The sequence below is a fragment of the Vitis riparia genome, chromosome 18, assembly GCF_004353265.1.
Source record: "Vitis riparia cultivar Riparia Gloire de Montpellier isolate 1030 chromosome 18, EGFV_Vit.rip_1.0, whole genome shotgun sequence".
Lineage (NCBI taxonomy): Eukaryota > Viridiplantae > Streptophyta > Magnoliopsida > Vitales > Vitaceae > Vitis > Vitis riparia.
Genome location: NC_048448.1, coordinates 36611769 through 36638572, shown reverse-complemented (window position 1 = coordinate 36638572; position 26804 = coordinate 36611769). Strand labels below are relative to the sequence as shown.

Below are 26804 nucleotides of genomic sequence, written 5' to 3'. Positions count from 1 at the left end.
ATATTTAATATAAATATAATTAATTAATTAAAATAAAATATAATAAATTATATTTATTTAAAATAAATAAATTATAAATGCCTATTTAGAAAAATAAAAAAGTAATATAAATTATTATATTAATTAATAATTTTTTATATATTATATATAAGTGGTATATAATACCTCTCTCTCACACACACACACACATATATATATATATATAAAAGTTTAATTTAAGTTTAAAATTTATCACATTTTTATTTAAATATATAAATAAATTTTATTAAAACAATTGACACTATATTTAATATAAATATAATTATTTAATTAAAATTAAATATAAATAAAATATAATAAATTATGTTTATTTAAAATAAATAAATTATAAATGCCTATTTGGAGAAAAAATAATATAAATTATTATATTAATTAATAATTTTTTTATATATTATATGTAAATAGTATATAATATCACACATAGATATATATATATATATATATATATATATATAAAAGTTTAATTTAAGTTTAAAATTTAGCATATTTATTTAAATATATAAATAAATTATTATCATATCGATATAATATTATGAACTTAAATTAAAATATGATAAATTTTAAACTTAATTGAATACATGTGACATTATATACCACTTACATATAGTATATAAAAATTATTAATTAATATAATAATTTATATTATTTGTTTTTTAATAGGCTTTCATAATTTATTATATTTTATTTATATTTAAATATAATTAACTAAATATATTTATATTAAATATAGAGTATATTATTTTAATAAAATTTTAAAATATATTTATATCAAATTAAAAATATTAATTATTTAATTTCATATATTATTATTTTTAAAATAATGAAATAAGTATATTTAAAATCAAAATAATATAATATTTTTATTAAAAAAATTAAAGTTATATATAAATATATATAAAGTTAAAACCGCAGTTGGTGACTATACCTTTGATCATTTTAAAAAAAAGTGAAAGCCGTAGTCACCAACTACGGCTTTAAACTTAAAGTTAAAACCGTGGTTGATAACTACGGTTTCTAACTAGTTTAGAAAAATAAAATCGTAGTCACCAACTACGGTTTTATGATATGACAGTTTATGTGGTACAGACGCATTAGATCGGGCATTATTTTCAAAACAACTTTATTTTTTGGAATTTTTTTTTAAAACGCACTATTTTGGGTCAAAGCTCTAATTGATGGGTAAAAAGATGCATGTCTTGGGCGGCCAAAGCTGGACTGTAACAGAGAGTGAAACAGCTGATTGCAGCTGCAAGGGGCTAAGGCTAGGAGCAGCTGTGCTGTTGACCGGTTATGGGATACTGTGTTTTATTAGATTATTTTAATACCATAGGCTATGGAGGTAGATATGTAAATACATTTAAATGGAAATATAACTTTTATTGTTTTGTTTTAAAACATAGGTTATGATAAACATAAAACTTTATTTTGATATATAATTGATGAAATGTTATTCAAATATGATTAATTATTATTATTATTATTATTATTATCACTATTATCATTATTATTATTATTATTACTGAAAATAACTCATTTTATATTATGTGGGAATTGAATAATTATAGTGATGTTTTAATATATAATTAATAAAATATTGAAAAGATTATAATTTCATCATGATTTGTCAATTTAAAAAAAAAAACATATTAATATCTTTATTTTTATAATTTATAGAGTGATTTTTAATAAAATGATTGGATGACATAAATTCTCATTTGTATAAAGATTTGTTTGAATTTGTTATGGGCCTTTTATCATATTCTACATTTAAAAGGAGAATGAAATCAATTATTAATTAATTTAAAACTTTAATCTAATTATAAAGTTAAAGTTTTAAAATTTTAAACAATCCTAAATATGTTATAAATCAATCAAAAACAAAGTCCTAAACTAAGATTTAAAAATCACTAAAATCAAGATTGGAATGCACCTAATCCCTCCCATATGTCTCTTGCATAAAATAAAATAAAAAACTAGTAATCGATATAATCATAATGAACCATCAATGAAAGCTAAAAAAACAGCTTAGAAATATGATCATAACTGCATAATAAGTTGTTAAAAAAATAAAATAGAGGATCTACGCTATTATGATCATTTGAATAGCAAAGGTAAGAGATCTTATTAATTATTATAGTGTTAATAGTTAGAAAGATTGTTTAGTGGGAGTGAAGTTGTGGATTGAGTAGGTATTTGGATTGGATGGTTGAGACCATTCATCTAACTCTCAAAATATGGTCATTTGACATTATTCCTACAACAAAAATATGGTAGAAGTTTTGTTAGTAAAGGAAAACTCAAGCTCATCCAAAATTTGATTAGTTTGAGAATGTAAATAACGATAACCCTTTTGAAGAGAGGGTTATAATCAATAAATACACTAGAATATGTTTTCTTCAAATTTGTAACCTATCTCATTAAAACATAAAACCAATATTATTATGTTTTTTTTAAAAAAAGAGTTGAAACTTAGGAATAACAAGAGGAAGACAAAGAGGAAAGAGTAAGATTTTCAACAAAGTTACGATTAAAAGCCATGAAAGGGATTACCTAGATCAGTCAATAAAAATGTCTTTATTTTTTGTGAACTCTTTATTTCTTCCCATTAATAATTTTAAAATTAAGTATTTTCTAAAATGGCAAAATGCCAACTTAACACTCACATTTTTCCTTTTTAAACCATAGAAAGACCTCTAGCATATCTTTAACCATCCTCACGATAATAATAATAAAAAGATATAAAGTTAAAAAAGATAAGACTGTTGGGATACAATTGTCAAGAAACAAACGTTCTTTTGAAATTTAGGATTGTCTATTTTTTCAAAAGATATTCACTCTCATTACCATTACGACATTAATGACTTTTATAATAAAGGTACTTTTGAATTTTAGGGTGATTGGTTTAGTCTATTCTTTTTAGAAGTACCCACCTTCCCACTCATTACATAATGACCTATATATACCATTATAACCTATATATTATTATTCTTTCGGCTCTTGAAGATCAAAATTTTCTTTTACCTTTTGTCATATGACATATCATATTTTTCTATCTACAAAAATGAAGCTTATAATACCAAAGTTGCTAGCTTTACTTGACATATCAACTTAATAAACCTTTATTTTCTACTATAATATTGCTCACTATGGAAAAGACAAAAATTAATTGAATAACTTTAATTTAATGTGCGTTCACACGATCTTATGACCTAAGTAAAGACCACTGGATTTGATCATTTTTTATTTTTTATATTTTAGAAATTAATCGGAAATAAAAGAAAAGAACAGCTGTAAACTGCAGAGACAAGACTGTCGGCCATTGTTGACTGTCAACAAGAGAAAAGTGAGAGTAAAATGTATAAGAAAACAGTGGAGGGAAATAATTGAGGTAGGTGAACCAGCTAGAGGGATACAGCTAAGAATAAAAATAATTGAGAAAGAAAAGGCAACATCCATGCTTCTATAAGCCTAAGGGAATCAACCCACTAAATACCCAAAGACCCTTATTTTTCTTTCAATTTCTGTTCAACCATGGCCTCTTCTTCTTCCACTTCTCATTCTCAATGGAGTTACGATGTGTTTTTGAGTTTTAGAGGTGAAGATACTCGCAGAAACTTCACTGATCATCTCTACAAGGCTTTGATTCATAGCGGTTTTAGAACCTTTAGAGATGATGAAGAACTTCGAAGGGGTGAAGAGATCGCACAAGAGCTCTTAACAGCTATTGAGGAATCAAGGAGTGCCATTGTTGTCTTCTCAGAAACCTATGCTCGTTCCAAATGGTGTCTGGAAGAGCTTGTGAAGATCATGAAATGCAAAGAGGAAAGGGAACAAATGGTAGTTATCCCAATTTTCTATCATGTGGATCCGTCTGAAGTGCGGAACCAAACTGAGATTTACGGAGAAGCATTTACCCATCATGAGAAGAATGCAGATGAGGAGAGAAAGGAAAAGATAAGGAAATGGAAGACTGCCCTGAGGCAAGCAAGCGATCTAGCCGGATATGATGCGAAGAACAGGTAATTGTAACTTCTCTTCATTTGTCATTTGAAGTACTCTCCTTTTCTCTGTCTGCTGATATAAAAAATATTTATATCATTTTTATAATTTTTAAAGCTAAGTGAGTTTTAAATTTTTTATAATTTTTTATTCATTTTTATTATTTATAAAATAAAGATCTGTTCATTAAAATTTTAAACTTGATACCATAATATTATAATTTCTTAAAAACAAAATTCTATTTTATTGATTCATAAAGAATATACTAAATTATTTTAGGTTAAAATTGATGTAAATTTGTTTTCTTAATTCATTCATGCAATAGGATTAAAATTCAAAATAAAATATTTTTAATTAATTCATAAGTTATTTTTGATTAAACGGTTTTCAAAAATTTTTGTTCATACAGCTAGAGACAAAAATAAATGCAAAATACAACATATGGAACAACAAGGGACATTTATCTAAATAAATGGTGAGAGAAAGTCATGCAAGTATAGAAAATAGTAATGTTGACAGTCTAATCAGTAGTAAAATTATTAGATTAAAAAGCTTGGATGCAGACTAGCAGTTGATCCTATGATGGAATCCCTTATCAAAATAGGGTAGTAATGTTCTAGACAAGTCAACTTTATTTTGAACCTTCCAAAAGATTGAATAGTATAAGCTAACTCAAAAATATTTTAGTTTTTTTTTTTCCACTTTTGATAATGCAATTCATATTTTACATTTTCTTTCCCTATTGCTATCATATATATGAGCAATTATATAGAATAATGAAACTGTACTCATATGTAATTTGATAGATGTGGTTTATTTTATTTAATTTAAATTCCTTTTAGCCCTTCTAAGTTATAGTTGGAAAACTAGGCATCATTAAATTTATTTCATATAATTTATTGTTTTTTGCAACTCATCCTAATGCGCCAGTACACATGTCCCATTATGCTTTGCAATTGGCAGGTATGAATCAGAGCTTATTGATGAAATTATTGAGAACGTCCCTAGAAGCTTCCCTAAGACTTTAGATGTTAACGAGAACATTGTTGGAATGGATTCTCGTTTGCAAAGACTAATATCATTGTTAAAGATTGAGTTGAATGATGTTCGCATGGTTGGGGTTTATGGGCTTGGTGGAATCGGTAAGACTACCATCATCAATGCTCTTTATAACAAAATCTCATATCAATTTGAAAGTGTTAGCTTGCTCACAGATGTCAGAAAATAATCCACAGAAAATTCTGGTCTTCTTAAGTTACAACAACAACTTCTTAATGATACTCTAAGGACAACGAGGAAAATAGTTTTAGGGAATGTTCATGAAGGTATCAAAGAAATAAGGGACAAGCTTTCCTCAAAAAAGGTTCTTGTTTTTCTGGATGATGTAGACGAGCTGACACAATTAGAATACTTGATTGGAAAGCATAATTGGTTTGGTCCAGGAAGTAGAATCATCATTACCACTAGGAAAAAAGATTTGCTAACTAGGCATGGAGTGAATGATATGTATGAAGTTGAGAAATTCAATTTTCAGGAAGCTCTTCAACTTTTTTGTGGTTATGCCTTTAAACAACATCATCCGAAGGAAGGTTATGGAGATCTCTCTCATCAAGTAGTACAATATGCTGATGGTCTTCCATTAGCACTTAAAGTTTTGGGTTCTCTATTACTTGGAAAGAGACTACCCGATTGGAAAAGCGAATTGCGGAAGCTGGAAAAGGTGCCTAACATGGAAATTGTAAAAGTGCTTAAAATAAATTTTGATGGATTGGATTATACACAAAGGATGATATTTCTCGACATTGCATGTTTCTTTAGAGGAGGTGATGTGAAAAGAGTTTCAAGAATATTGGATGCTTCCGAATTCAATGCGGAAAGTGGAATAAATGCTCTCGTTGATAGGTGTTTCATAACCATTTCAAAGGACAACAGAATAGATATGCATGATTTGTTAGCCCAAATGGGCAAGGGCATTGTTGATCAAGAATGTCCTAATGAGCCAGGAGAGAGGAGCAGATTATGGAGACATACAAATATTTACGAGTATTAAAAAGAAATACGGTAAGATATATATATATATATATATATATATAGAAAATATGTTTGTTTAAACGTTATTTATCTTATCACCTTAGTAAGGATTATATGTATTGTGCTTTTCTAATTTTATACTCTTATTATCTAGGGGACTGAAAAAATCGAAGGGATATCCCTTCATGTGGACAAATCAGAACAGATACAGTTTCCATCCAAGCTTTCGAAAAGATGCATAGACTTAGATTGCTTTCCATCTCCCACAATCACGTACAACTCTCTGAAGATTTTGTATTTCCGTATGACTTGACATGCCTTAGAAGGGATGGATATTCTTTAGAATCTCTACCATCAAACTTTCATGCAGACAATCTTGTTTCCCTCAGATTGGGCAATAGTAACATAAAACTACTTTGGAAAGGAACATGGTATGATTATTATTTATTTGTGCTTTTATTTTATAATATTTTAAAGTTTTTTAAAATTGATTTATTAATAGAAATTCTATTTGTTCCAGTGTCTTAGAAATTTAAGGTACATCAATCTCAGCGATTCACAACAACTCATTGAGCTACCAAATTTCTCAAACGTGCCAAATTTGGAGGAACTAATTCTTTCAGGTTGTATAATTTTACTTAAGGTTCACACACATATAAGAGTGTTATTAAACTAACTTTTTTTTTCCTTGAATTTTATAGGGTGTGTAAGCCTTGAGAGTCTTCCTGGGGACATTCATGAGTCGAAACACCTTTTAACTCTTCGTTGCATTGGTTGTTCAAAACTAGCTAGTTTTCCAAAAATCAAGAGCAATATTGGAAACTAGAGGAGCTTTGTTTAGATGAAACAGCTATAAAAAGCTACCATCATCGATTGAACTTCTAGAAGGCCTTCGCTACTTGAATTTGGATAATTGTAAAAACCTTGAGGGTCTCCCGAACAGCATTTGTAATTTGAGATTTCTTGTTGTTCTAAGTCTTAAAGGCTGCTCAAAACTTGACAGATTTCCGGAGGACTTGGAGAGAATGCCATGTCTAGAGGTTCTTTATTTAAATTCGCTTAGTTGTCAATTGCCTTCTCTGTCAGGTTTGTCTCTCTTAAGGGAACTATATTTAGATCAATGCAATCTAACACCAGGAGTAATAAAGAGTGATAACTGCTTGAACGCATTGAAAGAATTAAGTCTAGGAAATTGCAATCTAAATGGAGGAGTGTTCCATTGTATTTTCCATCTATCCTCACTGGAAGTATTAAATCTAAGTCGGTGCAGTCCAGAGGAAGGAGGAACCCTCAGTGACATACTTGTGGGTATCAGTCAACTCTCTAACCTTAGAGCCCTTGACTTGAGTCACTGCAAGAAGCTTTCACAAATTCCAGAGCTTCCTTCAAGTCTGCGACTGTTAGATTGTCACAGCTCAATTGGGATCTCATTGCCACCTATGCATTCTCTGGTGAATTGCCTCAAATCAGCAAGTCAGGTATGATTTTCTTGTGTTAGCGTGCAATGTTTGTATAAATTGTATGTATTCCTGTATGTTGGCATATTAGGGTAGAAATTGCATTTCCATGTAAATTAACTAGCATAGATATTGTATGATATATAATGCTAGTTATTTTGTTAGCTTCTTATGAATTTGATGGAGCAAATGGGGTTGGAAATATGGTGAGTCGTGAGGAGCTACTGCCTGCCAGCTCACAAGTGTTTCCTGTATAGCCCTGGAGTGAATGGAGTTGATTATATAAGACCATTTGCTTTCACTGGTGGAGGGAATTGAGCTTGAAAAATGGGATTGAAAGGATAAGCTACTTGTTCCAGGTTGCTAACAGAAGTCCTGGTTTGCTAGAGCTAGGCAACCGAGAACCAGGAACTCAATCCAAGTCTTTTGATAGGATTTGACTACTGCAGATTGGAGTTCACAGGTAATGTGAGTGAAAGACTGGAGTGAGTGATTTGAGAAGCATTTTTCATGAAAGAGTTGAAACAATGGGAATCATCTAGGACATATTTTTCTAGACCATAGAAACAAATGGCCAGAAGCGAAAAAACATTTGTTGAGTTAGTTGGATGCTCCTCCACCTTGAAATTTGCATGACAATAGGCCAATAAGGGTGTGCCTTATGTCCCTTGGCACTAAGTTGGTTCTACTCTCATTTCAAAAAGGAAGAGTAAGTGAAACTCTTGGTGGGAGATTTTGAAATGTGAGCTTTACCTTAATTGAGATTCTAAGAGTGAATTTGAAGTTACAATTTGAGTTCTCTGAATCTACATGAAGATGTTGCTACAAGTGAAAACATCTTCTTATTTTGGTTCTCTGAATCTATATGAAGAAGAAGTTGCTTTGCAAATAGAATTTTTGTTTTCTAGTTTTTGGAGATCACTTCAATGAGATAATGAAGGTGATTCTGTTGTAATGTAATTAGTAGAGCAGAAGAAAACTCGTGGTAATTGAAGAGAGTTGAAGGAGGCTATGGTGAGAGATTGGTGGTGAGTACATGATGAGCTGTATTGAAGCATATCAAAAAGAGGTGTGGATTGAAGAAATAATCACTTTGAGGATTCCATAAGGGGATTGGTGATTGATCTTGGAGGACTTGTAGGCAAAACTGGATTTATATTCATAGTGGATTTGCAACAACAAAGGCACCCACTGTTATTATTTATTATTTCCTTTCTCCACTTAGAGATTTTTTATGTTATATCTTGTGCAATATTTGTGTGCTTGTTCCCTTATAGGTTTCCTGGAGTGGATAGCCTCCAGTTAAGGGTTGGTGGTTTTTTTGTTTCTTTTGGTTTTTTTTTGTTGAGAGGTCTTCATCGCCTCGTATACTCCCTGTATGCTTTGCAGCGCTTTGCCTTTTGCTAATATATGAGTTTACTTATCGAAAAAAAAAAATATTTGTGTGCTTGTTTGCTGAGATTTCATTAGAGACATTTTAGTCTATGACCTTGTGCTAATCACGCAATCACATTCATGTGCATATGTTATTTGATAATCTAAAAGAGATCTCAAGTTCATTGCATACTCTCTTAAAAACTCATAAATTGTGTCAAAACATGTTTGCTCATGTTCTCAATATGGATAAACTATATTCTCTTAAGATGGAAATTCTCTGAGATGGAACCTCTATAGGTAGACCTCCATACTTCAAAGGAGATAATTATACTCACTCCAAGGTACAACTGATATACTTCCTGAAAATGAAGTCTAATAGAGATTGGAGTTCTATTCAATTTTGTTGATATCCTGATAAGGTGCTAAATAGAGATTGGATGTATATCCACTAGGGTAGGAAAAACTATGTAAAGTTGGGACAGGTGAAGTAATGAATTTCAAATGATCACAACAAAATTATTTTCTTAATATATTATTGAAATCATGGACATTGTGAATGCTAACTTTCAATCTATGTAGGCCTCTACCTGATTCCAAGGTTACTCGAAAAACTGTTAAGATCCCCTTTGATCGTTTTAGACCTAAGGTCATAACAATAGAGGAATGGAACACTGTTGATTCAATAAAGCCAGATGAGATAGTTGGCTTCCTTCAATTGGAGATGACTAAGTGTTCCTAAGAAAAAGAAACATTAATATTGCACTAGGAGTAGATAAACATGCTTCTAAATCAGAATAGGAATAAAAAAGGACCAATATTGGAAATTTATAGGCTTGATAAAGTTTCAAAAAGTTCAAAAAGCTTCCAAAAACAAAGGATAACCTATGTGATTAAACAAGGGAAAAGAAATGTGATAAAAAGATTAAAATGCACAAAAAAGATCTAGTTGATTCAAAGTTTCTACTGTGTAAAGAAAGGTCACTTTCTTGAATGTCAAAAGGATAAGGTCATAGAAGTAATTTGGTATGATTTTGATGAAGAATGTACAAATTTCATTGCATTAAGTTGCTAGAAACATGCATAAACATAATTATGATTTATTGTCACATGACATTGATGATATTTGTGTCTTTTGAGCACGATGAGCCTGACGAAATTGTTGATATACTTGTTACCCTTCTATATCACTTTGCAATGAAAAGAAAAATGTTAAATTTGAAACTGATCTTGAATATGAAAATTTTGAAGGTTCATATCATGATACAACATATTTGGAAGAAAAGTTGTCTTTTGAGATTGCCAAGGAAGCCTTTGGGACTCTATTGTTTTCCTTGCTTCCCTTTGGGCTTTCTGTTCCAAGGCATTTAAGGGGACTCCCCTTAATGTGATTCAGTTGGATTGGATAGCGTGTGTACTCCATAGGGATTGGTCCTTAGTGGGAGTTCGTTTGTTTTATGTGTTTTTTCCTGTAATTTAGTTGTCTTTGGTGGGAGGATTTCTCATCCTTCTTCTTGTACTTCTTTTTATATTAATATATCTTTGTGGCGTTTCCAATAAAAAAAAAAAAAGATTGCCAAGGAAGCCTTAAGATGAAAATTGTGAAAGTTGGATGAGAATAAAAGAAGTATGAGAGAAGACTTCCTTGCTTGAAAAAAATCTCTTACCTTGAAAATGAGCAAGGTACCTTGTTAAAAAATTTGAATGTTTTACAATCTGATTATGAGTCACGTAAATCAGAATTGACTAAATTCAAAGAAAGTCTGATCTAGCTCCATTCCTTTGTCCATAAAAGAAGTTGAATGTATGCCAAGGTTATTCTTCAATACTTAGCCAAACTTAATGCTCAAGTAAAATGAAAAGTAAATTAAAGAAAATATTGCAAGATCATCATAAAGCTTGCAAGACTAAGAAATCCAACAATAAAACCCCAAACTTAGTGCAAAGTTTTAGATCCTTAAAGGTTAAGGCTTTGTTTAGGAATTTTTTTTGAAAATAATTCTTAAAAACGGTTATTGAAAAAAGTTCTCAAAAATAGTTTTTTTTTTTTTTTGATAGGTAAAAAGAAATATATTAAACAAAAGAGGAAACACCAAACTAGTGCCCTCTAAGTATACAGGAGTATACAAAAGCAACCCACATACTCTAAACCAAGAAAGGGGAAAGAAACGACATCCCCTGCCCTTACTTAGAGCCTAGCCACTCAAAAAAGTTAACAAGAGAATAAGGACTCAAAACTATAACACCCTAACCCAAGACCAAAGATTACATACAAAAGAATGTTTCAACCTTTGGAGTGAAAACACCTCATTCCCAAAAGCCAATAAATTTCTTTCCTTCCATATTGACCAAAATATAGATAAATGAGTCATTTGCCATGCCTTTTTACGGGTTTTTCCCACAAACGCTCCATGCCAACCAAGAAGAGTTTCCTTAACTAAACCAGAGAGAACCCAAGTCACACCAAAGAGGGAAAAAAGAAGATTCCACAATGCCCGCGTCTTAACAGAATGAAGTAAAAGGTGATCCACCCTTTCTGCTTCAGAAAGGCAAAGAAAACATCTATTTGCCAAAGAGTACCCCCTCCAATGGAGTTGCTCCAAAGTTAAGATTTTGCCTCAAGATGCTTCCCAAGCGAAGAAAGTTACCTTAGGAGGCACATACGCTCTCCAAATACTAGTCCTCCACTTCTAGATGCTGTCCATACCACCTTATCCTCGTCCTCCCTTTACACCTTAAAGGCTTGGATTTTTAGCATAAACTGCTCCACCATCTCAATCTCCCAATCATTAAGCGCCCTTGCGAAAAGAGGGGTCCAACCTCCTCTACACCATTTGGTTTCCACACTTCCGATACCCAAACATCTTTAGCCTAGGAAATGACAAATAAAGAAGGGAAGGACTCGCAAAGAGGCTCATCTCCATACTACTTATCCTTCCAGGATCTCACTTTCCTACCACTGCCCACGCGATAGACTAAACTGCTATACATACCCAACCACTCCTTTCTAATAGCTTTCCAAAGCCCTACACCATGCCTCCCACTTACGGCCCGAGTACACCATCCCCCCTCCTTTACATCATATTTGTGACCGATCGCTTGCTTCCACAAAGCCTCACTTTCAATGGCAACGCGCCAATTCCACTTACCCAAGAGAGCTTTAGTCATCAAAGCTAAATTTCTCACACCCAAATCACCTTTCTTTCTTTCCAGACAAACCAAGTTCCACCTAACAAGATGTGACCTTTGTTCAGGAGGTCCTTCCCCCCACAGGAAGTCCCTCTGAATCTTCTCCAACCTTAGCCTTACTTTTCTGGGCAAAAAGAAGAGAGACATGAAGTAAATCGGCAAACTAGAGAGTGCTTCATATTAGGGTGAGTCTTCCCCCTTTTGATATATGCTGTCTCTTCCATATAGTCAGCCTTTTTCGAAACCTCTCTTCAACACTATCCCATACCACCTCTGATTTGAAGGGTGCCCCCAAAGGCAGGCCCAAATAACAGGAAGGCAGACCACCCACTTTATAGCCCAACTTCAAAGCCAAATCTTCTATATCTTTTACCTTCCCCATCGGAATAAGCTCACTCTTCTCCAAGTTAGCTCTCAACCATGAGCAAACCTCAAACCACATGGGAAGCCAGCTTAGATGCGTCAATTGATCCTGAGACTCCTCACAAAACACCAAGGTGTCATCCGCAAAAAGCAAGTGAGATATCAGAATCCCCTCTCCACTTTGCCTCTTATCCTCCACCCTGATATAAAGCCCCCACTAATGGCCCTTCTCAATAAGCAACTAAATACCTCAATAACTATCACGAACAGATAAGGGGATAAGGGGTCTCTTTGTCTCAAACCCTTTGAACTTTGGAAAAACTCGGAGGGAGAACCATCTATAAGAACAGAGAATCTTACAGTAGAGATACACCACTCCATCCACTTAATCCATCTCTCACCAAAGCCCATTTTTTTTAGCATTGCCAACACGAACTTTTAGCAGACATGATCATAGGCCTTCTCTATATCCAATTTGCACATCACACCCCCTTGATTGCTTTTCAACCTAGAATCCGCAGCCTCATTTGCAATCAAAACTGCATCAAGTATTTGTCTACCCTTCACAAAGGCATTTTGGGTTCCGAAATCACTTTTCCCATTACCTTCTTGATTCTATTTGCCAACACTTGGCCAACAACTTGTAAAGGCTCCACAAGGCTAATCGATCTGAAATCTTTCAAATCTTGTGCACCTCCCTTCTTATGGACTAAAACCAAGATGGTGACATTTAGAGATTTTACAAATATACCCCTTTCATGAAATTCTCTAAAAAAGCCTATAATCTCAACCTTCACCACATCCCACCAAAAAAGCCAAAATGCCATGGTAAAACTATGCGGCCTTAGGGCTTTGTATTTGCTTAGATCTAAAAGAGCTGCAAACACCACTTCCTCCGAGAAAGGATTCTCCAACCCCTTAGCCTCACTTCTATCTAACCTATAAAGGATGGCCCATCGATACTAGGGCGCCACCCTTTATCTTTTGAGTACAGTTTTTGAAACGCCCCCACCACATTGTTTTTTAAATTATTTTCCTCTGAGTGTCAATAGCCATTAACTTTCAAATTGGACAACCATATTCTTCTATTATGAGCATTCGCTAACCTATGAAAAAATCTGGTATTATTGTCTCCCCTCCTGCTTCAGCCACAACTTCCTAAACTTTTGTCTCCAAAAAATCTCTTCTCTCATCACCCAAGACTTGTAGGACTCTTTCTCCATTTCTTGCTTCACACTCTTTTATATTTAAAGCTGCACATTTCTTCTTTTCATCCCAATACTCAACCGGCATAAGAGGTTCACCCTTTTTAGTCTCAATGAGCCCAAACTCTTCTTTATTCCAAATCTTCAGAATATTTTTAAGAGTCCCCAATTTAGCATCTAAAATGTAGTTGGATGTCCCTGTAAATTTTAAACTCCGCTACCATGTCTTCATCTTGTCTTTGAAACCCTCCTCCTCCAACCACATATTCTCAAATCTGAAAGGGGAAGGTCCTTTCGTCAACCCTCCTCCTTCTAGGAGGATCGGGAAATGATCTGAGACGGGTCTGGGGAGAATTCCCTGCATGGCCCCATTGAACAGATTATCCTAGTTGTTCGTCAATAAGAACCAGTCAAGCCTAGACTGGGCCTGGTTATTCAAGCCTCCTCTCCAAGTAAACGAGCCCCCCGTCAAAGGAAAATCCCTCAACTCCAAATCTTCTATCACTTTTGAGAATCTCCTCATTGAAGCAATAAGCCCACCTCTCCTACTACGCTTTTTTGGAAACCTTACCAAATTGAAAACCCCTCCTACACAACAAGGGTCACTCCATAACCCTTTAATTGACCCTAGTTCCTCCCAAAAATCCTCTCTATCTCTATTGCATACCGGCCCATACACTCCAGTGAACACCCACACTACACCATCCATGCAATTTTTAAACCAACACCAAATTGAGAAAACCCCTTTTTCCTAGCCAATCAGCTCCACCAGTTTATTGTCCCAGAACACCAGAATACCACTAGCTGCACCCCTAGGATTGATTGCTCTCCATTCTAGATTTCTTCCCACCCTTAGACTACAAACAAGCCCTGTAGTCATTTCTTTAATTTTAGTTTCCTGTAAACAAACCAGGTCCAATCTTTAGGATTTAATGATTGACTTGATAATCTTCCTTTTATCCCTATCATTAGCCTCTCTAACAGTCCACTCCAGCTTCTTGAGTTCCTTATTGGATTTTGAAGATTTTAAACTTGTCTTCCTAGTCACCCCTTTCTTACCCTTTTACTCAATTTTCCCTATCATTCTCCTTAAGATGTACAAAATTTCCTTTTCGAAGCCTTTCGTCGGCATACCCAAGCAGCGACTGAACATCGCAAGACGGCTTGAACTCCACCCTTCATCACATCCCCCTTCTTCTAGGTGACAGACACTCCTTTTCTCAAAAGGACTCGTAAAGTCCGACCCCATTGGGACAAGTGCTAACCCATTCACTCTCTTAGCGTCAACCGAGTCCCAAGAAGTCTCACTCGAGCCTCATAAAGTCGGCTCAGCTCTATTCCGCACCACACTCGGTGGAAACCGACCCAACTCCCATTCCGTTCCATAAGCAAACCCCTACGACACCCCTACAGCTTCGGTGTGGCCCCAGAGAGAAGAAGAAGAGGATTCCCGAAGCCCTAAAAAAGAAGAAAAATTGGGAATAGCATAATACCTGGAAGCCTCCTCCATTAGAGCCTTGTCAATGACCCTCCGACGATGCGGTAGCAATTCCGCGGTGACTGCAACTTCAATAGCCAAGAGCTCCGCATCCGTCCCCCAACACCCCCTGCGGGAATAGATGGAGCCCTAGCCGAGGAGGGATGCTCCAAAAAGCTTGTGCTAGCCTTATTAAAAGTGGGCTTAGGAGACCTACCCAAGCCCGCCTCTTCAAGGCTAACGAACAATGGGCCTTTGGCCCAAACCACTTCACCACTTAAGGCCAAACAACCATTCCCTTTGAAAGCCTTCCCATTTTCTTTTATGGACCTAAACCCACTGCAAGAAGAGTCCATATCAGCTACACTAGGCAGCTTACCCTTTGCAACCATTACAACTGCTGCCTTCCTTTTCCTTTTGCCACACACAACCTGCGCCCCTATCCCCCAAGACTGCATATCAATTTGAAAATTTTGAACATATTGCACGCTAACTTCGGCACGTGTTTCACCCCCAACCTCATCCCTGATCTCTCGTCTCTCATCTTCAAACTAAGCGAACCTTGCCACTACCTCTGAGAACCATGAGGGAGTTTGCCACTTGTGAAGTTCCTAGTCTAAACTTCCCAAAGGCTCTCAGCAAGATACGAGCCCACATCAACTCGGAGGAGAAAGCAGTTTCCTTATCCACAACTATGAAACACCCACATCTCTCTCCAATACTCTGGAACACCTCTCTACTCCAAAGGTGAAGTGGAAGTCCGACAACTTTCACCCACACTTCCTTAGGGTGGCTCTCATTTCTAAAACACCCCACTTTAGGTCCCCATTTTTGCAGGAAAAACTCTCTCTTCTTAAGACATATACTACCCCTTAAAAGCACCAAATCCGCTTCGACTTTTATCTTCAAATTCGAACAACACAAGGGCTCCACCCAAATTGGAGATTTTTAAACCTCCCTTGAGAGACCACCTTTCACACGCCCACTCCTTCAATAAGGACAAAGAAGGGACGACCTCGACACTATCACCAAAGCATCCTACTAAGCAATGACTAAACTGCTCTTCCCTATTGAGCAGGTCACGATTCCCAACATGCACTCACAATGCATCCCTTAATTCCCCTGCCTCCTTTCTCACGACTTCTGCATACACTCCTTTCCCTTTATCTTTTCCTTTGACCATATAACCATTCTTTTCAGAGTTGGAAGTACCTAGATCACCTTTGCTCAAAGCTGGAGTAGAAACTCCAAGGGCCCTTAACTTCTAAGCCAGCAGAAACCACCCTTCTACTAAGCCTTTACCTTCTGGAAACACTAGACAAAACCTCTTAGCTTCCAAATCCCTCATCGAGCATAGCAGATACCTATCGGCTTCATGTGAACGACACTCTAACCTATATTTTCTTCCTTTTTCTTCCTAAACTTTAAGGTGCCTCGAGCTTGACTCTCCTCTGCACCAGTCTTCCACCCCTTCCAACAGAAAACTGAAGCTCTTTTCACCAAATTTTATCTACAAGGAGAAGCCTTTGTTCCTTTTCGGAATAATCCCTCTCAGTTGCCTCGAATCCCTTCAATGGGGATTTCGAATGTCTTTGATTCCACTGTAAACAAACTCTTACCACCCTTCGAAACTCCTCTCCCCTTCGAGAAAGCAACCATCTTTTTGAAACTCCTCAAAATTGAGGTTGTGTTCATTTACAGGGCCTTGGGTAGAAAACTAGGCACAGAAAATGTGTGCCCAATTTGCATGATTCAAAAATAGTTGGTCTAATGTTTTCTAGAATAAAAGTCTATTTACAAACTTAGAATGTTTTTAATATATTTTTTGTATTTCCAAATATTTATTAAAAATAACTTTTATTTTTAGTTCTTTATTTTCATCATTCTTTATATATGTACCATTATTTTTTTAAAACAACCTTACAAAATAAATGAAAACAATTGAAAGCAATTAAAATATGTTATTAGGAGAAACCTTATTTTTAGAACAAGTTCTCAAAAAACTATAATATGTTAAAAAGTTGCCAAACATGGTTTTAGTCTACAAAATAGGTTTCTATTATTAAGAACTGAGAAATTAATTTTAAAAACAATTCTTAAATAGGATTTAAATTGTCTGTTGGAAAGAAAATCTGGGTTAAGAAGGAGAACCAAAAAACCTTGTTGACCATAGGGCCTAAGAGCTAGAGAAAAACTCGTTTTGGATTTTGAGAGTGGCTACTCTAGTTGTATGACAGAGAACTTGGATCTCTCTCGACTTTTGAACTCATAAAAGGAGTTTGGTTGTATTTGGGAATGGTAAAAGAAACAATGAACTTAGGGTTTTCTCCACGTTTGAACCTTAAAGGGAAGCTTGGTTGTATTTAGGGATGGTTGTATTACATATAACCAACTCGAAAGTGAAAGGTACCATAGAAGGTCCAAATTTACCTATACTCAAGGAGTTACTATATATTGGATTGAAAGCAAACTTAATTAATGCAACTTAAATTTGTGATTGTATATGCTTTGTTCATTTTACTCCAAATCAGTGTCTATTCAAGGATGTGTGTTGGTATGAAATCGAATTTTTGGTAATTTTTGTTATGCCTTTGTGCACCTCTCTACTTCTTCCTTATCATCTAGTGCACATAGTTGTAAAATGTGAAATTTACATCCAAAGACAGTAGCATTGTATGATAGCGCATTTAAACTCTAATGATTAGTCTAGGATTACAATTAAAGAACCAGTTAAAGCACTTCCCATTTAGGAAAACCTAAAAATCCTAAAATCTGTCCCATCTAAGAAAATGAATTCACATGAGAGAGAGAAAACTGATTCTCTCTTCTTCTAGGATCTTAGAGATGTTGCATATGGATTTAATGGGTCCTATGAGAGTGCAATGCCTAGGAAGAAAGAAGTACATCCTAAGATTCAAAGTGTTATGCTTTCAAATGATGAATAAAGATGCATTTTCAATAAGAAAAATAAGAAATAATAATGGAAAGGAGTTTGTAATTTTGAAGATATAAATGAAATTTATAAAAATCTAATAACAATATATAAATTTTGATAGATGCCATTTTAAAATTTTGTGATAAAAACTTTATTTATTAATTTAAAAATTGTAATGAATACATACAATCAGAATAAAAAAATGTTTACAAAAATAAATAAATAAATAAATGGTTTCTCATTCTTGGCATTGATAATTTCTTTTTTTACTTTTAATTTATTTTTTTTCTCATTTGCATAGCTATTACAGTTTTTTGACGATCACTGACTAGGAATTTTGATTTCAAATAACTAGTACATTTTTCTAAAAATTTTATTCTTTATAATTTTTATATCACATTTTTTTAATTATAATTTTTTTTTTAAAGAATGATGTAAATAAGTGTTGATAACTCTATAAAGTTTGTTTTGAAATCTTTATTTATTTTTTGTTAAGTTTTTATTTATTTTGATAAATCTATAAAAAAAATATAATAGTTTAAAATGAGTATAAGGATAGAAATAATGTTAAATTCAATTAAAAAATATTATACCTCCTTAAACATCAATTAATTCATGGAAGAGATGACGAAAGTCTCTTCAAAATGTGATGATAAAGTTACGGATCATGAGTTTAAATAATGAGAATTATAGTTTAATATAATAATTATTAGGAAGTTAAAATGCCCTCACATGCTTTTTTATTCATGGATAAAATGAATTAAACCTTTCTTTAGCAAATTCTGAAATTTCTAGTGTGAATTTCCACTAGGATTTGAAGGAATGTTTTAGTTCATTAGATGCTCCACCTTGAAACTTGCATGGAAAAAAGCCAATAAGCGTGTGCTACATGTCTCTCGCCTCATGGGATTAAGAGAAACATGAGGCGAAATTTTTTCCGTGAGTTTTTGAAACTTGAGCGAACTTTGTCTTTAAGATTCTGAGAGTTAAGTTGAAGCTACAATTCTAAGATCTCTGAATCTGAATGGAGAAGAAGCTACTGCAAGTGAAGAAGAGATCTGCTTATTCTACTCACTTTCAGTTTCAGTTTCCCCTCACTTCCAGTTTTCACACTTAATCTTGTCACTCACTTTCATGTTCATTGATTATACGTCAACTAAAAGGGATGTTAAGTAGATTCAGGAGCATAGATCAAAGAAAGTTAAAACTGGGAATCAATTTATCGAAAACTGATAACAAACTCTCTCATAAAAACTCACATAATGACACAGACCCACTAGATTTACATTGTCCATTTGTGCAGGATTTGAAACACAAGAAGCGTTCAAATGGAGTATTTCTCCCTAATTCCGACTACATTGGCGATGGAATCTGTATTGTTGTTCCCGGAAGCAGTGGAATTCCCAAGTGGATAAGGAATCAAAGAGGGATATAATATCGCAATGGGCCTTCCTCAGAATTGTTATGAAAATGATGACTTCTTGGGAATTGCTATATGCTCTGTTTATGCTCCACTCGATGAATGTGAAAATGATTTGGCACGTGCATCGGAAAATGAATCTGGTGACGAAGCCCTAAATGAATATGACGATTTACTTGAAGCTGAATCTTCAATCTCCACTGAGTTAAAATGTCAATTGTCATTGAATGAAGGATATGGATTTTCTTCCCTGTGTGTGCGACATCTCAGTTTTCGCACTACTTGTAAATGCTACCATGATGGAGGTGTATCAGAACAAATGTGGGTGATATTCTATCCCAAGGCTGCTATTCTGGAGAGCTGTCACACCAATCGATTCATGCATCTTAATGCTGTATTTATGGGCTCTCGCAATCATTTTAAGGTGCTCAAGTGTGGGCTCCAACCCATATACGCCCAGGATCCAATAGTACAGACTGAGGATGTGGATGCTAGCTGCTTGGAATGCCAGAGGAATGTGGAATACCGGAAGCTTTGTTTCAAGGGTCAGATAATCAGCCAACTACCCATTGAGCGTGCCTCTGAATTTGATACCTTATGTTTGCGAGAGTGCAAAAACCTTGAGAGTCTGCCAACAAGCATTTGGGAGTTGAAATCCCTGAAATCTCTCTTTTGCTCTAACTGTTCACAATTACAATACTTTCCAGAAATCTTGGAGAATATGGAAAACTTAAGGCAGCTTCACTTGAACGGATCGGCTATAAAGGAGCTACCATCATCAATTGAACATTTGAATAGGCTTGAAGTTTTGAATCTGAACAGCTGCAAAAACCTTGTGAGTCTTCCAGAAAGCATTTGTAACTTATGCTTTCTTCAAGTTCTCGATGTCAGTTACTGTTCAAAACTCCACAAATTGCCACAAAACCTAGGGAGGCTGCAAAGCTTGAAGCATCTCTATGCTTGTGGCTTAAATTCAACATGTTGCCAAATGCTTTCTTTGTCAGGTTTATGCTCCTTAGAGACGTTAATTCTACATAAGTCCAAGCTAATGCAAGGAGAAATTCTGAGTGATATTTGCTGCTTGTACTCGTTGAAACTGTTAGATCTATCTTTCTGCAGTATGGATGAAGGAGGAATCCCCACTGAAATTTGCCACCTATCATCTCTGCAACAATTACTTCTAACCGAGAATCTTTTTAGGAGCATACCTGCTGGGGTCAATCAACTTTCTATGCTGAGACTCCTTGACTTGGGTCACTGTCAAGAGCTTCGACAAATTCCAGCGCTTCCATCCAATTTGCGTGTCTTAGATGTACATGAGTGCCCACGGCTGGAAACTTCTTCCGGTCTACTATGGTCTTCTCTATTCAACTGCTTCAAATCATTGATTCAGGTATGATATTCATAGAACAAAACTTTTTTGTGGAGACATGGGGATTTACGTGTTAATTAAATTTTCTGCAGGATTTTGAATGCAGGATTTGTCCTAAAGAAAAACGTTTTGCCCGAGTAAATCTTATTATTTCAGGAAGTTGTGGAATTCCAAAATGGATAAGCCATCACGAGAAGGGAGCTAAAGTAGTTGCAAAGCTTCCTCAAAATTGGTATAAAAATAACGACTTGTTGGGTTTTGTTTTGTACTGCATCTATGATCCACTCGATAATGAATCTGAGGAGACATTGGAGAATGATGCAACTTACTTCCAGTATGGTTTGACTTTGCGTGGTCATGAAATTCAGTTTGTGGATGAACTCCAGTTTTATCCCTCGTATCACTGCTATGATGTTGTACCAAAAATGTGGATGACTTATTATCCGAAGGTGGAGATTGTGAAGAACTCCCCGTCAAATAAATGGGGGCAGTTGACAGCTTCATTTTGTGGCTTCTCACATGGTAAAGCAATGAAAGTGGAAGAGTGTGGGATCCATCTCATATATGCCCATGATCATGAAAAGAACAATGGTAAAGCAATGATACCCACCATTTGTCGGGAATGTCAAGAGGATGTGCAATCCCGACGGAAACTTTGTTTAAAGGGAAATGCCATCAATGAACTACCCACTAGTGGGTGTCCCTTAGAACTTGGTAGCTTATGTTTGTGGGAATGCAAAAACCTTGAGGGGGTGTTTGGAACACGGGAATAGGGAGTGGGAATAGACATTTCATTCCTTTTCTCCCTTATTCCTATGTTTGGATAAATGTTAAGAAGGCGGAAATGAAATAAAAAATTATTCCGACAGAAATCAAATCCAACTTATGAGTCGGGTTTGCATTCATTAAAAGTAAGTGGTATTCTGATTCATTAAACCTATTTGCTAATATAAAATAACCTAAATTACTATTTTACCCTCTTATCTTGTTCTTCAAACCCGATGTTTATCTTCTTTGTAAAGGTAGAGATCCATTCATCATCCACTTCTTATCTTCTTTGCAAAGCTAGAGACCCACTCATCATCTAATTCTCTGCAACAAGTGATTCTTCCAAATTGAATCAATTAAACCTTTCACGATATTTAAAAAAAAAAAATCAATTTCTAATTTATAGGGTTTTGGATGTTCATTTTGATTGTTGGATCTAGGATTCGTCATTGTTTGCTACAACTAGGTTCTGAAAACTCCCTTCTACATCTTCGATCATATTTTCTCTTTCTTCTTCTACTTCTTTATATGTGTTTTTTCTTCTCTATAAATCAATTAAATTTTTTTTTATTAATTTATGTTTGGAATCTTTGATGTTTCTTTATCTTGTATTAATGGAAACTAGAGAGAAAAATTGAAATGGTTGGAAAAATATACTTGTTGAAAATTAGAATAAATTTGAATTCTTTTATTTCCTCTTTTGAAAATAGGAAAAACATTTGCTAGCTCTGAGAATTTAAATATTATAATAAATAATTTTTTTTTGAAAAATATAATTTTATAACTACTTAAACATGACAAATTATTCAAATTTTTAATAAAAATAATAAATGAATATTTGTGCATTAGGGTTATATGATTTTTTATGGTTAATTTTTTATTTATTGAGTATATATATATTTTTTAGTCTTATTATTTAATAACAAAAACCTCTCAAATTTTATTTTTTTTAAAATAAAAGTAAAAATAAAAAAATATTTTAAATTATATGTAAGGATATTATTGTAAATTTATTTCTTTTTCATTTCCATTCCTATTATTATCAAACATTGGAATGGAAACAAATAATCATTCCAATCTTGCATTCCTAAGTTCATCCAAATGCTAGAAATGGAATCATCAAATTCATTCTATTCCACTAAGAAATAGGAAAGGAAACAAAATATTATTTCCATTCCCTATTCCGACGTACCAAACACCCCCTCGAGAGTCTTCCTAGTATATGTGAGTTGAAATCCCTTACAGCTCTCTTCTGCTCAGGCTGTTCACAATTAAGGAGCTTTCCAGAAATCCTTGAGGATATGGAAAATTTAAGAGAGCTTCATTTAGATAGAACTGCTTTAGAAGAACTACCAGCATCAATTCAATTCTTAAGAGGGCTTCAATATTTGAATCTTGCAGATTGTACCAAACTTTTGAGTCTTCCTGAAAGCATTTGTAATTTGAGTTCTCTCAAATTTCTAAATGTCAGTTTCTGTACAAAACTTGAGAAATTTCCCGAGAACCTCAGGAATTTGCAATGTTTAAAGCGTTTGTACGCTTCAGGAACTGCTATAGAAGAACTACCATCATCATTTGAGCATCTACAAGGGCTTCAATGTTTGAAGCTTGCATGTTGCGACAGCCTTGTGAGTCTTCCAGAAAGCATTTGTAATTTGAGTTCTCTCAGAACTCTAGATGTCAGTTTCTGTACAAAACTTGAGAAATTTCCCGAGAACCTCAGGAATTTGCAATGTTTAAAGCGTTTGTACGCTTCAGGAACTGCTATAGAAGAACTACCATCATCATTTGAGCATCTACATGGGCTTCAATATTTGAAGTTGGCACGTTGCGACAGCCTTGTGAATCTTCCAGAAAGCATTTGTAATTTGAGTTCTCTCAGAACTCTAGATGTCAGTTTCTGTACAAAACTTGAGAAATTTCCCGAGAACCTCAGGAGTTTGCAATGTTTAAAGCGTTTGTATGCTTCAGGAACTGCTATAGAAGAACTACCATCATCATTTGAGCATCTACATGGGCTTCAATGTTTGAAGCTGGCACGTTGCGACAGCCTTGTGAGTCTTCCAGAAAGCATTTGTAATTTGAGTTCTCTCAGAACTCTAGATGTCAGTTTCTGTACAAAACTTGAGAAATTTCCCGAGAACCTCAGGAGTTTGCAATGTTTAAAGTGTTTGTATGCTCCAGGTCTAAATCTAAGCATGGACTGTTTTAGGAGCATACTTGCAGGTATCATTCAACTTTCTAAACTGAGAAACCTTGACTTGAGTCACTGCCGGAGGGTTCCACAAGTTCCAGAGCTTCCGCGAAGTTTACGATATCTAGATGTCCACAGTTGCACATGCTTGGAAACTTTATCAAGTCCATCAAGTCAACTTGGTTTTTCTCCGTTCAAATCAATGATTGAGGTATGATTTTCATAACATTCAGCCCTTTTTCCTTATGAACAGAGTATTAACACTGTACTTCTGTGCAGGAATTTGAATGCGGCTCCTATTGGAACGAGGCAATCAGAGTTGTTATTTCGGGAAATAATGGAATTCCAGAGTGGATAAGCCAGCAAAAAAAGGATCTCAAATAACAATAGAGCTTCCTATGGATTGGTACAGAAAAGAGGACTTCTTAGGATTTGCTTTATACTCTCTTTTTATTCCTATGGCTTGTGATGGGTTAAATTGCGAACTCAATATCTGTGGTGATCAATCTGAATGCTGTCACGTGGATGATGTCCGGTTTAATTGCTGCCCAATTTGCGGTGAATCAAGTCAAATGTGTGTGACTTATTATCCCAAGGTTGCTATTGACAACCAGTATTGGTCAAACGAATGGAGACGTTTGAAGGCTTCATTTCATAGCTTGGATGCACCAGTCGAAGTGAAAGAGTGTGGGTACTATCTTATATATACACGTTATGTTATCAACAGAAACATCCCAGAAGATACCAGTACTGATGCTCAGAGAAGCTGTGACAACACAGAAGCCACCAAGCGCGACCATCAGACAATGATAGAGTACAATGATGAGCAGAGAAGTTGTGATACCAGATCAGCAGCAGAAGATACTAATTCTAACGCACGAACAAGCTATGACTGTAGACAGTGCACCGAGCATTGCGATTCTCCGATGGATACAACGACACAGAATACTAACAGTAATGTTGTTGATGCCCAAGATGATGAAGAGGACCATATGCACAACTTGTTGGAGCTTTTTTGCAAATTTGTTGGATGGATATGCTGCAGAAGATACTAAACATTTATCTCAAGCTTTTTGTGAGCTACGATCCTTTCTCTTCTTCTTAGTTTCTATTATATGGCTAAGTGATTTAAAGGGACTGAAAATTATTCTAATAATCTCGTTTTTCTTCTTTTTCTTCTCTTTTTTTCCTTAGCCTTCGACTTGATCAAGCTTTGGTAGGGTATGATACATTGCTGAATGGATGACATTCAGAGCCCAACCTCTATCAGGTCAGCCATGAAAGTCCTTATTAATCAAGGCAAGTCAAACATTTCATGTCAATTAATAATTCTGATTAAAGTGGTGCCTCACACTTTATTTTATTTTGTACTATACATATTTGTTGGTGTAAAAAAGAGATAGATTCTCGAAGCAAGAATAAGAAATCAAATTATAGGGGGATTGATTCTTTCATTCGTAAGTTTCACTTTTGAAGCATTGAAACATTTTGTGAACTAGTTCATTATACAAAAATTATACAATTTAATGTCTTATCCTTAGGTTTGATGGATATCTATATGGAATATCTCAAGCAATTAAAACTGAAACCATCATATGATTAGTGAAAGACTCAAAACTCTGATTGGTCAATCTTTGCATCCTTTGTGATCAAGGCAAGTTAGATATTTCGCCTTAATTTCCAATTTTGATTAAAACTTTATTAATTCAAACTCACACTATTTAACATTTTGCCCTACTTCTTTTAATTCTTTTTTTTTTCTTTTTTTTACATCAAAAGGAATGTGAATCTCAAAGTCACAAAGAGCAATCAAATTGAAGACAAGAACATCTTAACTTCAAATGTTCTGAGAGGCACATGTCTCAACAAAAAGTTGTGACTGTACATGTTGATATAGCTGCATCCTAGATTATGGCCTGACCAATTTCATAGATGCCAAATTTATATATTTACATATTTTTGAGGCTCAAGTTACGCTTTCTCATAATCTTGCTCTTTGCTTGTCTTCACAGACTCTAGATTTCACACCAGCAAAGCTCATCTTTTTCTCTCTAATTTCACGACCTATAAATCATTCAATGATTTCCCTCTGATTTCTCACTACAATAAACACAACTTCTCTCTGATTTTGCCCAAGTTATATTAAGATATTATACTAGGCAAGATTATGCATGCACTAGTTATGTGATAATCTATTGAATTTGTGTGAACTAACAGAAGTAGTATCACTGGGTTGTCTCAAATCTAGCCTCAAACTTACTCAAACTATGGGATCTAAGGTTGGAATGTCATATAGACTGTGAAAGCAAAAAGTGATTTGTTTTTTTTTTAAATGCAATATTTTTAATCATTAGTGAATTTGTAGGAGTAAAAATTTTAAAATTTAATTATTCATTTTTTTTATTTAATTTGTTATTTTAAGTTGTATTTATTTTATTGACAAAATTTGTTATCATACGGCTAAGTGTGAAATTCTATTTAAACCTATATGATTGTTTTCTTCTAATAATATTTTAATTATCTTTATCACCTAATTAAAAAATATAATTAGGGTATAACAATTTCATTTGGTCATATATGTTGCTAAGAAATAGAAAATGACGAAGAATGTGCATGACCCAATATGGTCTGTTTCTAATACATACAGCTAGTTTGTGATTTTGAACTGCAAGTTAATCATGAGATTTTGGTGCAACACATCCTAAACACGTGGTCAATGCATGGGTGCAACACAATTACACAATTTAATCTCTTATCCTTGGGTTTGATAAATATATAAATAAAATGGGTGCCTTAGTAAACCAGTTTTACAGCCTGATGTCTACCTGCATGCAAACTCTTAAATTAACTTTTTTTTTCTCTTTAATATTATAAACCTCTACCATTTACGGTTTGTTTAATCATATTTTCTAAAACTTATTTTGAAAAATTATTTTTTATTTTTTAATTTAAAAACAATTTTTAAAAACAAGTTTCAAAAA

General features: G+C 34.3%; 3 protein-coding genes across 5 annotated transcripts in view; all 3 read left to right on the top strand.

Annotated features, from left to right (window-relative positions):
* Positions 1 to 3514: 3514 nt before the first annotated feature.
* LOC117906684 (disease resistance protein RUN1-like) lies at positions 3515 to 10283 on the top strand. 2 transcript variants are annotated; one of them, XM_034819831.1, is made up of 2 exons: positions 3515 to 4058; positions 10152 to 10283. In XM_034819831.1, the coding sequence occupies exons 1-2, from the start codon at positions 3571 to 3573 to the stop codon at positions 10162 to 10164; spliced, it is 501 nt and encodes a 166-aa protein (XP_034675722.1). In that variant the 5' UTR covers positions 3515 to 3570; the 3' UTR covers positions 10165 to 10283. The 2 variants fall into 2 exon arrangements, with proteins under 2 accessions (XP_034675722.1, XP_034675718.1); XM_034819827.1 differs by lacking the exon at positions 10152 to 10283 and adding an exon at positions 5002 to 6040.
* LOC117906682 (disease resistance protein RPV1-like) overlaps positions 6934 to 26804 on the top strand; it is an 80607-nt gene continuing 60736 nt past the window's right edge. Inside the window, exons 1-3 of one of the 2 annotated variants that reach the window (XM_034819825.1) lie at positions 6934 to 7547; positions 19373 to 20882; positions 20954 to 21697. In XM_034819825.1, coding sequence (XP_034675716.1) covers positions 19512 to 20882; positions 20954 to 21634 — 2052 coding nt within the window. In that variant the 5' untranslated portion in view covers positions 6934 to 7547; positions 19373 to 19511 and the 3' untranslated portion in view covers positions 21635 to 21697. Of the gene's footprint in view, positions 7548 to 19372; positions 20883 to 20953; positions 21698 to 26804 lie in introns of those variants that run through there. The other variant, XM_034819824.1, reaches the window with a different exon arrangement.
* Positions 23482 to 24959, top strand: LOC117906685. Its single transcript, XM_034819832.1, has 2 exons — positions 23482 to 24034; positions 24103 to 24959. Exon 2 carries the CDS (start codon positions 24222 to 24224, stop codon positions 24876 to 24878), a length of 657 nt encoding a protein of 218 aa, XP_034675723.1. The 5' UTR covers positions 23482 to 24034; positions 24103 to 24221; the 3' UTR covers positions 24879 to 24959.